The 16,063-nt window shown below is 36.9% G+C and overlaps 1 protein-coding gene across 1 annotated transcript in view; it reads left to right on the forward strand.

Moving 5' to 3' along the window:
* SPATA7 (spermatogenesis associated 7) overlaps positions 1 to 10,918 on the forward strand; it is a gene marked incomplete at its 5' end in the record, with an annotated part of 30,683 nt that extends 19,765 nt beyond the window's left edge. The window contains 7 exons of the mRNA XM_039884351.1: positions 1,628 to 2,103; positions 3,227 to 3,293; positions 4,922 to 5,040; positions 6,373 to 6,426; positions 7,793 to 7,870; positions 10,003 to 10,060; positions 10,303 to 10,918. Of these exons, the coding sequence (XP_039740285.1) occupies positions 1,628 to 2,103; positions 3,227 to 3,293; positions 4,922 to 5,040; positions 6,373 to 6,426; positions 7,793 to 7,870; positions 10,003 to 10,060; positions 10,303 to 10,878 (1,428 nt within the window). The remainder of the gene's footprint in view (positions 1 to 1,627; positions 2,104 to 3,226; positions 3,294 to 4,921; positions 5,041 to 6,372; positions 6,427 to 7,792; positions 7,871 to 10,002; positions 10,061 to 10,302) is intronic.
* Positions 10,919 to 16,063: the final 5,145 nt, after the last annotated feature.

The following is a 16,063-nucleotide window of genomic DNA, read 5'->3' on the forward strand; positions in this document are numbered from 1 at the left end:
TCTGATCTCAGTTTTTACTGCTCCTCTAAGTGTAAATAATTCCTGTGGTTGTTATTTAATAGCCATAAAGAATTTTTCAGAATGCACTTAGAAATATCTTCACAGGGTACCAAACTCTTCTGGTGAAAAAGCTGTAGTATGAGTCTAGTTTGGGAGTACTTTTTAAAACCAACGTATTAAAGCCATTAACCACACAGCACCCTAGTGACTCACACTCTGATGCCAACATACTCACTCGCTTCGAGTAATTTTGCCCTGTATTTGGGACAGGGTTAGAAAGCACTTGGAAAGGAAATAGGTGCCTTGACCTCTTTTAGGCAGTAGTCACAGTGTCCAGTTACTGCACTTTCCTTACTTAGATAAATCAGTACTTAGCTTAGCTGAATTGTTCAGTAGCAGGAAAGGAGTTAAAATCTGTTTAAGATTCCCAGTGGTGTAAAAAACTAAAAATATGTGATTTTCGAATGAGTCTTTAAAATAGATAACCTGACATGATAGGCTCAGCCTGGATTCAAATCTGTAAGACCCTGCACCTGAGTTTCTTCATCTGTAAAACAGAGGTAATAATTTTCCCACCACTCAGAGTGGATGGGACGATTAAATGAGTTGTACGTTTAAATCAGTTAGAACAATACCTTCACATAGTAAACATTCATACTTATTAGAGCAGCGATAGAAGTTCTGATCATTCCTCTTTTATTCTTCTCAATGGCAAGAACAGTACCTTGTGCAAAGGAAGCTCTCGGCAATTCCCTTTCTCCTCCTGTTTGTCTCCCCTAGAGCTTGTAGGACAGATATAACTGGTTAATCCTAGCCATTTTCACCTCCATTTCTGTCACTTCAATGTAACTTCCCCTCTACCTAATAAAGTGACTCAGAGTTCTGTAAAGGATACACAGGTGTCCATAAAGTTTGGAATCATAGACAAGGCTTTTGGGGCAGCTAATCTGTAAAAGAATAAAATATATTTTTAGACTTTATAGATATCCTGTAGAAATGGCTCTGCCAAAGTTAAACCAAAAAAAAAAAAAATGGAGCAGTCAAAAACACCTTTCTTTTCAAAGCTTTTCTCACTCATGAGGAGAACTTGAGGAACATATGTGAACTTTTTATGAAATAAACATTTCTTAGTCATATTTAAAATATCAGGTACTTAAATCAAGGCTCCATATATTGTGAGGAGAAGTTCCTTTTCATTTATTCAAAGCCTTGAAGTCACAGAGGAACTGCTGGCATCGAAGATCACCATAATGACCAGGGAAGATGCTGCCACCAGCAATGGTTGATAAGGGGATTGGGGCTCACAATTGTTTTGGAAACTTGCAGATAAAACTGAGATCTATCGGTAGACACAAGGTCAAGACTACAATATAGGTAGATGTTATTAATCATTTTTTTTAGCTTCAGAAAGAAAAATGATTGCTATTATATTTAGAATTGTATTTTTATATATTAATAATTCAAAAACTTGAATAGAACTTTATATACAATACTAACATCTTCAGGAACACGTAAGCTGATTTATAGACCCCCCCTGAGGCAACCGTTTTTGAATGTACAGTCAGGAGATCCTCCATTTTATGAATTCATAACTGTAATTGATGACTGTCATACCCAATGTTCTCAGCCTTCAGGGGAACCACAAAATGAAGAGGACATGTTATTGGAAGAAGTGAATGGATATTCGTCCTTTACAAAGTCCCCAGTACCATCTTCAGAGAGATTACAAATAAGCCTACCCAAATCCAATAAAGTCCTCACAAGTGGTACCGAGAAGAACTCCTGTTCCTTCCTGTCCAGCGTGGATTACGCCACCTCCGGGCCCAGGAAACCGTGCTCTGGAACCTCATATGGCAGACGGCCCAGGGGCACATTCCCAAATTCCCACCGGTTCCAGTTAGTTATTTCCAAAGCACCCAGCGGGGACCTTTTGGATAAACATTCTGCACTCTTTTCTAACAGACATTTGCCATTCACTCCACGCACTTTGAAAACTGAAGCAAAATCTTTCCTGTCACAGTATAGGTATTATACACCTGCCAAAAGAAAAAAAGATTTTACAGATCAGCGGATAGAAGCTGAAACCCAGACTGAATTAAGCAGGTATGGCACGTCGACAGCCAATAGTAAACCACGAAGTTGTAGAAATGAAATAATACTCTTTATTTTATATCATGTACCTTATGTGCCTTTTGAATGGAATGAGATTAGTGTGACTTTCCCTTTTGCATGTGTCACTAGAACTGTCAGAGTAATTGTTGAAAAGCTAAGGAGCTATTAAACTTGTCAAGCTCCTTTTAAACATGAATGTTACATATATGTTTGTTGTTCTAAACATGGTACTAGAACTTGTGTATGTTTGTAAATGTTATACTTCCAGAGAATCCTTAAAATACGTCGTTAAACAGCATTTGTGTAAATATGTCTACTGCTTTATGATAAAAATGGCAAAACAATGGGTTAAAGAGGGAAGTAAAAAAGCAACTGTTTATCTAACTACGCCTGTGCTTCCTTCCCAGCAAATATTCAACCCCAGTCTTGTATAGCAATAAATCCCCAGGTATAATTTAGGCAATTGGGATACTTTCTGTAAATTAAGTGTAATTTGCTTCAATAATGTTTTCATATACAATAGCGTGTGGCATATAATGAATATTCAGTGAAAGTTTTCCAAGAGATTAAAGAAAAAAGTAAATCTAATAAAGTATTAAGTGTTAGCTGATTTGTGATGGTTTTTCCTGGTATTTATAAGTTACTAGGTTTTAGTTATTTTAGGAGATAGAAAACAGTTTATAACTAGTATTCTCTTCTCTGGGTAAAGATAAGAGGTACAGTAATATTTAATGTACAGCATACATTTAATCAAAGAATTAAGGAATTTAATCTATTATAGAACTTGTCAAGTGAGGGAGAAATGAAGAAAGCAAATATATGCTTTTCTGATTATATTTATGAGAGCTTTTGAAAATAATAGTTCTATTATCTTTTCCATTTCCCTAGTTCTATTCTGCCCAACTGAAATTTAGCTGCTATTCAAAAAGAAGAAAAAGAAACATACACAACCCAAACCATATCTATTTCCTGATACATACTTATAAATAACTCATTTTGTAAGAGTAGATGGATTCTGTCTCCTATGTTTGAGTTATTTTTCTAGACAGTAAAGCTCATTATCATGGTGTTTGTATTTTAAAATCTAAACAGTAATTCTTTTTAAATATTACAGCTTCAAATCTGATTTTGAGACAGTTGAGACTAAGGACTTCACAGATTCAGAAGAGAACATAAAGCAGGTAATAAAAATGAGATCTCTGTGTTCCACATTGGAATTACAGCTGCTTTAACCAACTAGAGTATGGATAGCTATTTGGACTAAAAAAAGTAATCTCTTAGTGACACTTCTTGCATCTGATATAGCCACTATACAGAAGGTTTGCCTATTTACGAGTGGTTAGTTCTCTGAGAATGGGCAGATGGATCCTGCCAACTTGGAACATCATTTGTTGCTAGCATCTCTTCTTGATAGTTGGTTGGCTGGCTAGATAGATGGGTGAATGAATAAAATACTTTAAATGCTGTTTTCAAAGATGCAGACTTAGATTACTGAAGGGTGCAGAAAAGTTTTTATGTCTGTATATTTTTAAAGAATTGCCACTATATTATTAAAAATTATACATGTTATAGTAGATAGATGTATCATTCTCTTATGTTTGCTTCTACATTTTTCTATATCATAAAGGCCTTTTTTACAGTGTTTATATTTTGAAGGCTTAGCAATCATTTCATTTAAAATATCACAACTTTGATTTTGAGATAGCGATTATTTTTTATTTTTATTTTTGGGATATTAATCATATACTTGTATTCTAATTTACATTTATTGTTTGTTAAAAGGTTTGTCTATTAAAATGTCAAACAGATTCGGGGATAGAAGAATAAAATATAATCACACTCAACTCCCATCTTCCCTTCTGAAAAATGGGTAGAGGATTGTAGATATCCATCTCAGACATGAACAGCTGTTTGACATAGAGACCTGCCATTTAAGACCCAAGGACAAATCACTTACCATCTGAGAGCTGAGTTTTTACATCTAGGAAAACTGTACTGAACGTATAGAATCATTGGTAGGAATAGATGATGTAGATAAAGTGCCTCGCTCAGCCAAGGCTCAAAAAACGATGGCTGTGACTAGCTTGAGATTTAGAAAGAGCTGTGTATGTAACTAAACTAAAGCAGAATAAGGTCATTTTCATGACATCGTGTTCCAAATGTTATCCAACATCCTGTAAGAAAATGGTCTGTGCCCATATTCTGTAATCAGTACCACCAGCTATGTACTTGAGGAAGCCCATAGAGTATGAAAGCAGTAGACCTTCATTTTAACACTTTTAAACTTGTAAAGCACTATACATAAATTTGCATTGTAAAGATTAAATCTTATAATGCAAGTAAATGCTTTTGGCACAGTATGTAATCAATAGTAAGAATTCTATTAAAGTAAGCTGCCAGTAGTTTTGTTAATATTATCGTTCATACTGCCATAGTTGATATGTTGGCATTCGAAACAGCTGGGCTATTTGAATTTCTGAATAATGGGATATTTTTTCTAAGGTTTACCTAAAACTTTCAAATTTGCCTCATTTTCTTTTTATATGTTTACTTGTAGTGATTTCCTAATGTCATATATACCTCATTAAAAATATAAGAAATAAGTTTTTTATCTTATTTTAAATAAAATTTTTTTGAAAGTCCTGATTGGATAGACAACATATTCTAAAACATCCCTCATCATGGTTATTTACTGGATATCTCTACTCTCTTGCCTTGCTTTCTTTTAAAAAATTTGCTGTTTTGCTTTATTTCTGCCTGTATATAATTGAAGCAAAATAAAGATTTGTTCTTCTCATTGCATCCCCAGGCATCAAGTTGTACGACATATGGTTCCAAAGACAAAATAACCCCTTTACCTTCACAAGGGTATGGTTCACAGTGGGACGAGATGCAAGAAGGCGCTCTTCTTCAGTGTTCCCCCTCGAGGTAGACAGCGCACAGGAGAAATCACGTCACCTGTCTCCATCTAACTGGCTTTCCTATGTTACAGACACGTAGGATTTGCAACATAAGTACCATTTGATTATGCTCTGGTGTTACACAATTCAGTGGCAGTGTTAGCTTTGCTAAGGAAGTTTGACAAGTAGGAGCTCAAAAGTTTAAATGAATTCACTTTACTAATTCATTAGTAAAGGAAAGGGAGACATTGGCCTGTATTATTTGCCATTACTGGCCATGTAAAAAAGAATTTTCCCCAAGACAAATCCTCTGGCAATGACTCCAACCAGTTTATGTGGCACAAATGATACTGAACGCCATACCATTGAGGATTCCTAATTTGTGATTTTGAATATTCACCGTATGCTCACGCTTGATCTATACATGCTATCTATGTAGAGGCACTGTTTTTTTAACTACTCCTCTTGTTTAGGGATTATGAAATACCGCACCTAAATTAGAAAAGATAGGTTAGCGCCCGTAGTATAGAATCTAAAAAATGCCATTGTTAGTTTCAGCTGCCAAGTGCATTTCCAGTGTCAGAGACTGGATAAGAGATGAAGGATGTGGAAGAAAGGACTTGAGATTAAAAAGAGGGCAAGAGTGAGGTGTCGGATAGCGGGGCAGCAGGCGAGCACGCGGATCCCTTAGGGCCCAGCTCCTCCCTCAGGCCTTTCCTAGGGAGATCTCACCAGCAAGGCTGCAGAGTTCTTTGCTAACCTGTCTTAAAATTCATTGTGCCCCAGTACTCGTAACTTAAGATTTATAAGCTACTCTTGAGCCGGTCTGCAATGAATGAATATAAAGAATCACCTAAAATAAGAATATTTATCTTTTCTAGTAGTTTCCATCTAAAAGTAAAATACTATAATTGAGCATACCTGAATAAAGAGCTTAGAGTTAACTAAGGATGACATGACTGAACAATGACAAAATTTATCATAATGACCTGCTTTAAAATTTTTTCCATAGGGAAATATCTGTTTTCAGCATTATTTATATTAATCTTAGTCAAATTGTCATTGTTGATACTATGTAAGTGCTATAGTAGTTTTGAAAAAGCTAGTGAATTTGTAATCAGAAAACTAGTTTAAAAATCTGTCTGCTACTTACTAACATGTGACCTTTGCAAGTCACTTAGCCTTTCTGCCCCCTGGTGAACTCATTAGTGAGAAAAATACCTACCCAATATGCCTGTCAGGGTTGTTCTGAAGATTAGATTAGATCATGGATATAAAACATATTACAAATATATAATATTGAACACTTATTGTATACCAACCATTGTTTTGTTCAAATATTTTAATTTTCTCTTTTCAGGGCAGTATGTCAGTATTCCCTGCAGCCTCCTTCAAGGAGAAAAATCTATTCTGAGTAAGATCCTTCTCACCTCTTCATTTTGCTTAGTGGAAATCAAGAATTAAGAACCATACATACTGTTATTAAGTAAGATAGGTTTGAACACTACTCTCTCTTACAGCTAGCTTTGGGGTTCGGTCATGTAATACATACTAACTTGGGGAAAATGACCAGAGTTTTCTGAAATCATTATCCATCATCTTTATGTCCAGTGGAAATTTGTCCCTAAGTTAATAATAAGCTAAAATTCTTGTTTGTTTTTATAAATAAAAATAATAGTGTTTTCAAGAAATTCAGATGTTTAGTAGCTCAGGAGAGCCTTCCTGGACGTTTCTAACCACCCCAGTTCTCTGCAGATGTTATACTTCTTGGTTTTAATGTAGTTAAAGTTAAGCTACCCTTTTTTCAGAGAAAATAATCTATTTTTAGAGTTTTCTTATTCTCAAACTTGCTATTTGAATATTAGAGATTGTGAATCATTTTGAAAGTGTAACTTTTTATACAATATTTTAATCTATTTGATTTGCTTATTAACTCCTCCCCTTACATTCACTTATTCAGAAATTGAGTATTTACATTTAATAAATAAAGGCTATTTGCATTTTTATCAGTTCACTAATTTCAGCTAATTAAAGTCAAACTTCTAATAGTATCCTAATTTTCTTGTAATAGCTACTAAAATATAGTTATCTCAAAAGATAATATAATAAAGAAATATGTCCAAGCAATTAAAAATCACCACTTTATTTTTGTACACAAATTTTCCTTTTAGAATATTTTCCTCCTCTCCCAACACTTTAAGAAAAAAAATTTTTTTAAAGTAAATTTAAGTAAAGTAAATTTCCCATCCTTAAAACACTACTCTCTCAGGAGTAGGAGAGGATGTCAGAGTTGAAGTTCCTGCTTCTTGGATGACTTCCTCTTTCCCTTCCTGCACGTGCGATGCAAAGAGGCTCACACCTCTGCTGCTGGAGGAGGACGGGAGCCAGAGGATGTTTAAAACCCTCGTCCAAAAAAAAAAAAATCCTCGTCTTGCTTTTGTCGTACACATGTTCCTGGATCGCATTCAGTTGCCCTCTTGCCACTGGTTGGTCTCTCTCTTGTTTTGTTTAATCCCTGCTTATTTTTTACTACTGGGTGGATATCTCAGACATCTATAAAATTTTACTCTGCCAGGGAGTATTTTTCATCCTTAATATTTATCTTTGCATAATTTCAGAATATGCAACATAGGCATATGTTTGTTTAATAATATTCCTCTTAATGAGAGAAGTACATTTATAATAGGGATATTTATTTCTAATTAGGTATGTATATTTCCTGTTGTTTTCAGAGTAAGTGATGAATAAATTTTATGCTGTATATTGCTTTGTCTTCACAGTGAAGAAGAACTTTTGTATCTGAGTTTCATTGAAGATGTAACAGATGAAATTTTGAAACTTGGTTTATTTTCAAACAGGTTAGATTTTTAAAATAATACATGGCGGTTGAAGAGTAGTACATTAAATACGCTTCATTTGGTATTTTTTGAAGTTATTTCCACATATTAGGAAATGGAAATTATATTTCTTTCCTGGGGGACCATATTGTAAATAAATTGTAAATAAATAATTAATACTCTAGGCAGGCTCACAGGTTGGGGCAGTTACAGAAAAAATAGAGATTTTATTCATTTTAATACTGTCATATTTCTTGGTTATAATAGACTAGTGAAATAAATTTTTGCTTCTTATATGCAAAGATCTACAATCCCATTTTGCTATTTGAAACTGTGGTGAGAATCAAAAGCCAGCATTTTGATTACAACTGTTACTAATAAAGTGAGGACAAATTAAAAGCTATGTTTGCATACTGTAAGTGAAATGGGAAATGTGCAAAACCAGATTAGGTGTTAACGTACCTAAGGGAGCTGTGTGGTCCTGAATCAGCTCGAACATTTATTTAAAATTCACTGGGCACTGAGCCCCACTTTGTTATGTAGCATAAGACCCCATTTCATTATATATGCTGCATGCTTTCCCTGTCATGATAATTGTATGCCAAGTACAGACATTCTAATGAATTATTTCTACTTGAAAGCGAACATTTTCATTATTAGTATCAAAAGATACCAAAAGACCTAAGTTTTATTACAATAACTCTATTTATCTCTTTCATTTAAAAAAGATGGATAAAAATGTTTACATAATGGATAGAGTTTCAGATTTGCAAGATGAAAAAGTTCTATTGATCTGTTTCACAACAGTGTGACTATATTTAACACTCCTGAACTGTACAATTAAAAATGGTTACGATGGTAAATTTTGTTGTGTTTTTTCCACAACCAAAATGTTAACTGTAAATAAAAAAATAAAAACATTTGCATAAAACATATGTATTTATGCTAAAAAACACTTAGATTTTTCTCTTAGATTTTATAAGGCTGTTTATTGCACTGTTTTATATAATAGCACCAAAAGTTGAATCAAACTAGATGTTGACTAGTAAAGGTTTGGTTGAATAAATTGTAGAATATTTATAAGAGTAAGTTCTGTTCAGATATTTAAATGTTATACAATTGAATTTATTGATAGAAAGATGTTCAAAATATATAATTAGAGAAAAATAAAATAAGTACCCAAACATTATGTGTTGTTTAATCCCAGTTTTGGCAAAGAACTATATATGCACAGAAAATTGCCTAGGAGTGAATATTCAAAAACATCAACAGTTATTTAAAAGGTAGAGTATGGATTTCTTGGGCTTTTTGAAATTATTAAATTATTCAGAACTACTGAATATAAGGTTGGCTCATAACTTCACTGATAACAAATGATAACAAAGGAAATTAGTTGTTTTTCAAGAAACCTATTGATACATTCACGTGATAGAAGACAAGCATGATGTAGTTGAAAAAATAAAATCTGGAGCCAGACACATCTGGTTACATTCTCTTTATGGTTTGTGACCTTAGGGAAAAGGAAATCATTGTCTTAGAGATGTGATTTTCTCATCTTTAAAAATCATTTACAATACCTTTCTCTCCCAATATTGGTCATGATTAGAGGTATAATTATTATGTGCGTAGCACTTAGTGGTTCTTAGTAAATGATAACTTTTATGTTTTTATATGGATTTACCATCAGTGGAACATTTGTCAAGTATGCTTTAGGAAGCATTGTAAAATAACTCTTTATAAAAGAATTGTCTTTAGGGTTTGGTTTATGGAGTAGTGTATATACGAAAGAGAGAGGAGAGAGGGTGTGGTGTTTGCACATGAATGTGAGAGGAAAAAAGAGCTTTTTAATGTATGTGTGTGAGAGAGAGAAAAGGACCTTTGGGATGTCATTTAAAATATTTTATGCACAGAAATGTAATAGCATGCAGTCTTCCAGAAATATTGGCATCCGTCGTGTTAACTTAAGTGCAGAGTGGAAGCCACACGAGCTTCCAGATTGGAGAAATTGACAGACCAGGGAAGCAATGGTTTTTAACTTTGGAAAGAAAAAGAGTAATCTAAAAAATATTTTCAACTCTTAGTAGTTGTTATTGCATGGCTATCTTACATTTAGTTGATTTTGAGACATTAACATTTTTATTTATCATTTGTAGGTTTTTAGAACAACTGTTCGAGCGACATATAAGACAAAATAGACACCATTTGGAAGAGGTTTGTCTTTCCTTAGAACTTAGTTAGAAAAATTCTAATATAGAAAGAATTTTAAAGTTTTTCCACACCCTGAAAAGATACATAAAAAGCAAGTGCTTTTTTTCCCTTGCACTTTGTGTGTGTTCGGGGGCGGGGGGACGGAGAAGTATTGATCCTGCTGAGATTAGAAGCACTGCAGACAGAAGTAATGCATTTACCTAGCTTAATTAATGTAATTGTGCATGTCCTTTTCTTAATCCTAGGGGAAAATGCGCCACCTGCTTCATACCCTAAAGGTGAATTTAGGCTGCAAGGAAAATTCAGTACAGCTGGATGAAGTCGATACGTTGAATTTACTTGACTTTGAAAAGGCTGAGAATTCAGAACAAAATAAATATAAAAGTAAACCAGATGCAAGAATTCAACAGGAACGTCAAGAGTACCAAAAGGCTTTGGATATGTTATTGACTATACCAAAGGATGAGAATGAGATATTCTCACCAAACGAATTTTTCCTGCCTATCTATAAATCAAAGTATTCAGAAGGGGTTATAGTTCAACAGGTGAATGATGAAACAAATCTTGGATCTTCAGTTTGGGATGAAAAAAATCCAAGTATTTCGGACAGCTTAACAGACCAGGAAACCTCTGTGAATGTCATTGAAGGTGATAGTGACTCTGAAAAGGTTGAGACTTCAAATGAATTATGTTGTCTTAGCACAGCACTGTGCCAGCCTATTCAACTCTGCAGTGTCAAAGGTGACAATAATCATGACGTGGAAGGACCGACTCTTAAGATCATGGAGATGAGCATCGAGGACTGCCCTTTGGATGACTGACCTTCATTAATAAATATCCCAAATGGCCAGTGATTCAACATTCCTTTTTTCTCTTTTTTTCTTTTATATGTTAAGATTTTCTATGCTGAATAATAAATTACCATAAATTTAGCAGCTTAAAACAAAAACACATGTATTATTTATCCCACAGTTTCTGTGGGTCAGTTGCCTGAACATAGCTTGGCTGGGTCCTCTGCTGTGGGTCCCAACAGCTGCAGTCCAGGCGTCGGTCCAGTCCAGATCTTGTCTGAAGGCTTGATTGAGGTGGGGTTGGGGGACCTCCCAAACTCTTTTATGATTGTTGGCTGAATTCCTTTCCTTCTAGTAATAGATCTGAAACCTTCAATTTCTTGCTAGCCATTGGTCATCAGCTGTCCTCAGCTCTTAAAAGCTGCCCACTGTTTCCTACCACATGGCCTTCTCCACAGGTAGCTCACAATATGGCTGCTTGTGTCTTCAAGGCTAACATGAAAACGAGAGAGACTCTGCTAGAAAGAGTCTTATTTAACAGTCACAGGAATTACTTTCTATCATCTTTGACATTTTTTTTTGGTTAGAAGCAAATCACAGGTCCTACCTACTCATTACAGAAGGATTTGAATGCCAGAAGGTAAGATTCACTGGGGTCACCTTAGGATCTATTGGCCACAATTTCTAAGATGTTTCTCAGGAGCACAGAATTTACTCAGTCATAAGTGGTTTTGTAGGCAATGGGAAATGGTTTTATGATCTGGTGCGATCTTAAAACATTAAGCTTGGTCTACATTATTTTTAATTTCTTCTCACTTTCCTGCAGCATTTAAAGCCTCAAGGCCTTTCTAGTTATCAGTGAGCTAGAGCCGTCTGCCAGCTACCTGAAAAATTGTCCCTTCTTATGAGGGCAAATATTCTGTAGACCCAATCAGACACCTTCCCTTTACTACTGTAGTTCACAAATGGGATCCTTACTATTAATATATGACTCATCTCTAGTTATATCTTTTCAACTACGTACAATAATGTGGTTGAATATTTGAGTGCCTGTTATATACAAAGTTGCATGACTAAGCACTGTGGAGCACAAAAAGATGAAACAATAATGACAACCCAAATGTTCTAGAATCTTACCAATAGTCTCCAAATATCCATTCTTTAACTCGAGATTTTTATCATCCTTTGCCCACACCAGTGTTTCCCAAAAGGTAGCACATACCACCGGTGGGATCAGAGCAGATCTCTGGTGGTTTATAAATGACACGTCCAACATCACCGCTAGGTGCAGGATTCGGCCTCAGGGACAAACCGCAAAGTACAGTGGGGCGAGGGCGGGGCGGCGCGGCGCGCCCGAGCCACAAACTCCTCCGGAGTCTTATGCCCAAAGAAAGTCTCATTGCTGCGGCCTGTCCTCAGCCCCGCCGACCCCTCAGTGCTCACGTCTAAAGTTCCTCCCCTTAACCCTCTGTGCAACTCCTCCTTTCCCCGCCCTGCGACCTTCTTAAACCTCCTAAAATATCTGACCCTGTTCTTGGGCCCCAGCCCGGGTCTCGCCGTCAATCGTGCTTCACCTCGATATTCCCTTCTTGGACTTCATCCGTCCGTCCGTCCGCCTGGGGGCTCCTTCGGTCCCAGCCTCACCTTCACAAACCCCTGCACTCATTATCCACGCACCTACCTCAGACTCACTGCCCTGGCTCACATCTTTCTCCTCAGCTGGAGCTGCCGTCTTGCTTCAAGCATCTCAGTAACTCCCCGCCCGCGGCTCCTGCACCCTTGGGCCCAGCCCCAGACCCACTGCCTGTCCTGCTTTGACATGTCCAGCCTTCTGTATCCTCTAACTCTGGGTACAGCTTTTTGTCTTTGAGGCCATGACCCTTCCTGACCTTTGTACCTATTAGGGTATTTTTGTTGTTGTTATCCTCAGGTTTCCCTTTAAAAATTACATTTGAAAAGATGAGTTGGTTTACAGAAATATCAAAAGTGATTCTTGCATATGGCAAAGTTGGGTGAAGGTGGGAAGTGAATGGTAAGTTTGAGAAACACTGGCTTAGACTCTTCAAGCAACATTGTAATTGATACCTCTCCCTCTGCCCTCCCATAGCTCATCCTCAACCCTGACTCCTGATGAGCGGGCCTCTCAAGCCAGCTTACCTGGGTTTGGCCCTTAGGAACTAAGCTGGGTTACTGAGCCTGTATGTGCCCCTGTTTGTTGAATGGGGTAATTACAGAGCCTTCATCACAGGGCTGTAAATACGCACAGGCTGCTATTTGTCATTTTAAAGCAGACCATAACACCCCTTCTTTAAACAAACAAACCTTTTAGTTTCCTCTTGCTAAAAATAAAAAGTACAGGCTCTTTGCATTTTTTTCTTTTTAATAATGAAACCATTTTATAGGCTAGTTGATATAAACAAGAGTTAAGTTCCTATGGCACATTCTGGTCACCAAACTTCTAATGAAAGACCTGCAGAACTTCTAATATTAAACACTGAAAAAGATGCAAGCTACATATGCATTTAAGAAAGATTCATAAAAACAAGGTAATGACTTTCCAACCCGCTTATTCCAGTTCAAGGGCTCAGGTGGCCGGAGTCTATCCCAGTAGGTCAGGCAGGGCACCAGGTGGAAACCAACCTTGAACAGGACACCCATCTGTCACGGGGCCGCCCACACCCACACTCAGACTGAGACAATTCAGACACATGCATTCATCTCACACGCACATCTTTGGGATGGAAGAAACCTGAGTCCCTGCAGAAAACCCACACAGACGTGGCGAGAATGCGCATTCTGGGGAATTGATATTCTTTTCTCATCAAAGTTATAATAACGAAATGATGTTGAATGAACTGATGTTTATGATGACGTTGAGGAAATGAATTAGAACCAGAGAAAAAAAATTTTAAACTTAACTCTGACATATAGAAGAATGAAATGAAGTGGAAGCATATGAAATATTGAGATGGGAAGATCAATATCACAAAAAGAACAACACTTTGCATTTTTTTATAGTCATATTTTCCTTCCCAGCTCTCTTGCCATCATCTCCCAGGCATCCTAAGTGTCTGTCACATCTCATTGCTTGTTCCCTAAACATAGAGGTCCTCTCTATGCTTTTACTCTTGCTGTCTGCTCAGAATGTCATTTCCCTTCCTCTGCCCTCTGAGCCTTCACTGATATCCCAGGTCGAATGTAACACTGAAACCTTGAGTGCCTGTCCCTACTTTTGTCCCACATGCTCTGGGATCTGGGATCTTTCATATCTACAGCATGAATTAAAATATTGTTTACGTACTCAATTTGTCTCCTGTCTAGACTATGGGCTTCTGAAAAAGGAGGACTGACTTCTCTTTGGATCCCAGGTCCTTGTCTGCTTGAGAATGAATGCGTTTGTTCATGGAGAGATAGTCTGAGCTGGAGGGAGGTTTAGCTACAGACAAGGTTGTGGGACAGATGTTTCCTTTTCTCTTTATACTCAGGAAGTGCAAAGTCCTTATGTAGAAGGGAGAAGGTAGCAAATGGCGAAGTTACATGAAAATTTCCCCGTTCACTCACATTTTAAATGGTGTAAAATATAAATTAGCATCTTCCTGAGAAGTCTTACTTTAAAGTCACATTTTTTCCAGTTCTGAAGCCATTCAGAAAAGATTAGAGCAGCTTTTATGGGGCAAGATGATAATTTTCCACGCGGATTAATTAGCTGTGTAGTCATCAATGAATTACTTTTTACCCTGGGCTGCGGTTTAAGAGAGTTTGGACTAGATGATCCAAAGATTTCTTTTAGTTTTAATATGTCGAAGTTAATTCTTAGGACCTTTAGAAATTATAATTGAAACAATTTACATCTAGAAGTAGAAACGCCTATGTTTCCCGTCACCGTCTGCTAAACCAATACACACTTAAGTGGTAGAAGGTGCTGCCTAACAAGTTACTGTCCCCAGACCTTTTAAAAGCAACATATGGAGCCAATAATGGCGTATCCCGAAAGAACAAATCCATGTGTCTAATTAAAGGGCCAGGAAGAAGATACTCTTGAATTGGGGTAAGATTTGCTTCAAAGCCAACCTTGTTGCCTTGAGAATTCTGTCTTGCACCAATATTCAAGTTTTGGGGCAATCCTGGATGTGAGGCTTCTCTGTTCGCCTAGCTCTTCCAAGAATTGAAAACAGGTGAGTTGACAGTCAAGATTTTTCTGAGAGGAAATATATACTGTTTTATTCATTTTCTATTGTTGCTGTTACCACGTTACCACAAATTTATTGGCTTGAGGAAAAACATTTATTATCTTACCATGATAGAAGTCAGAAGTCCTAAAACCAAGATGTTGCCGGGGCTGCATTCTTCTTGGGGGCTCTAGGGGCGAATCTGTCCTTGGCCTTTTCCAGCTTCTAGAGGCTGCCCGCATCCCCTCCCTTGTGGACCCCTCCTCCATCTTCAAGGTCAGCTGTGTAGTTATCTTCAAATCTCTCACCCCTCTGCTTCCATCATCTTACCTCTATTCACCTGCCTACCTCCTAAAAAGATCCTTGTGAGTACTTTGGGTAATCACCTGGATGATCCAGGAAACTCTCCCCATCTCAAGATCCTTAATCACATCTGCAAAGTCCCTTTTGTCACATAAGATACCATTCGCAACTTCCGGGGATTAGGACATGGACATTTTGGGGGGCCCATCACTAAGCCTACCACAATTGTAAATATCAGTAACCTAACAAAAATTGCCTAAATAAACTTTTGTGCCTATTAATTGTAGCTTGGCTATGTAATGAATCCCGAGTTAATTACTAAAGCACTGGTTCTCATACTTCAATATACTGGAATCACCTGGAGAACTTAATATAGATTTCCGGGTCCCAACCTCAATAACTTCTGATTCAGAATTTTCAGATCTGGGTCGAGCCTCAAGAATTTGCATTTCTAACAAGTTTGCAGTGCTGCTGTTACTGGTAGAAAAACCACCTCACTAAAAAATGAAGTGCATATTTAGTGGATAGTAAGTTCCACTCCAGGGATGGAAGGTGAGGGGCTCTGGAGACCCCCTGAGAAGCTGACATTGTTGGGAAGTTGGTGTTATTAAGTACATGAATGTGTATTCTTTAAATATGTTAATTGTCCCACAAATGCTCTAATTAGTGAAGTTGGCTGTTTTAATAAGATGCATTCTAACTCTTAAGTGCTTGATTACTGTGGAGATGTGTTAATACATTAG

The sequence above is a fragment of the Pteropus medius genome, unplaced genomic scaffold, assembly GCF_902729225.1.
Source record: "Pteropus medius unplaced genomic scaffold, Ma_sr-lr_union100, whole genome shotgun sequence".
Taxonomy (NCBI): domain Eukaryota; kingdom Metazoa; phylum Chordata; class Mammalia; order Chiroptera; family Pteropodidae; genus Pteropus; species Pteropus medius.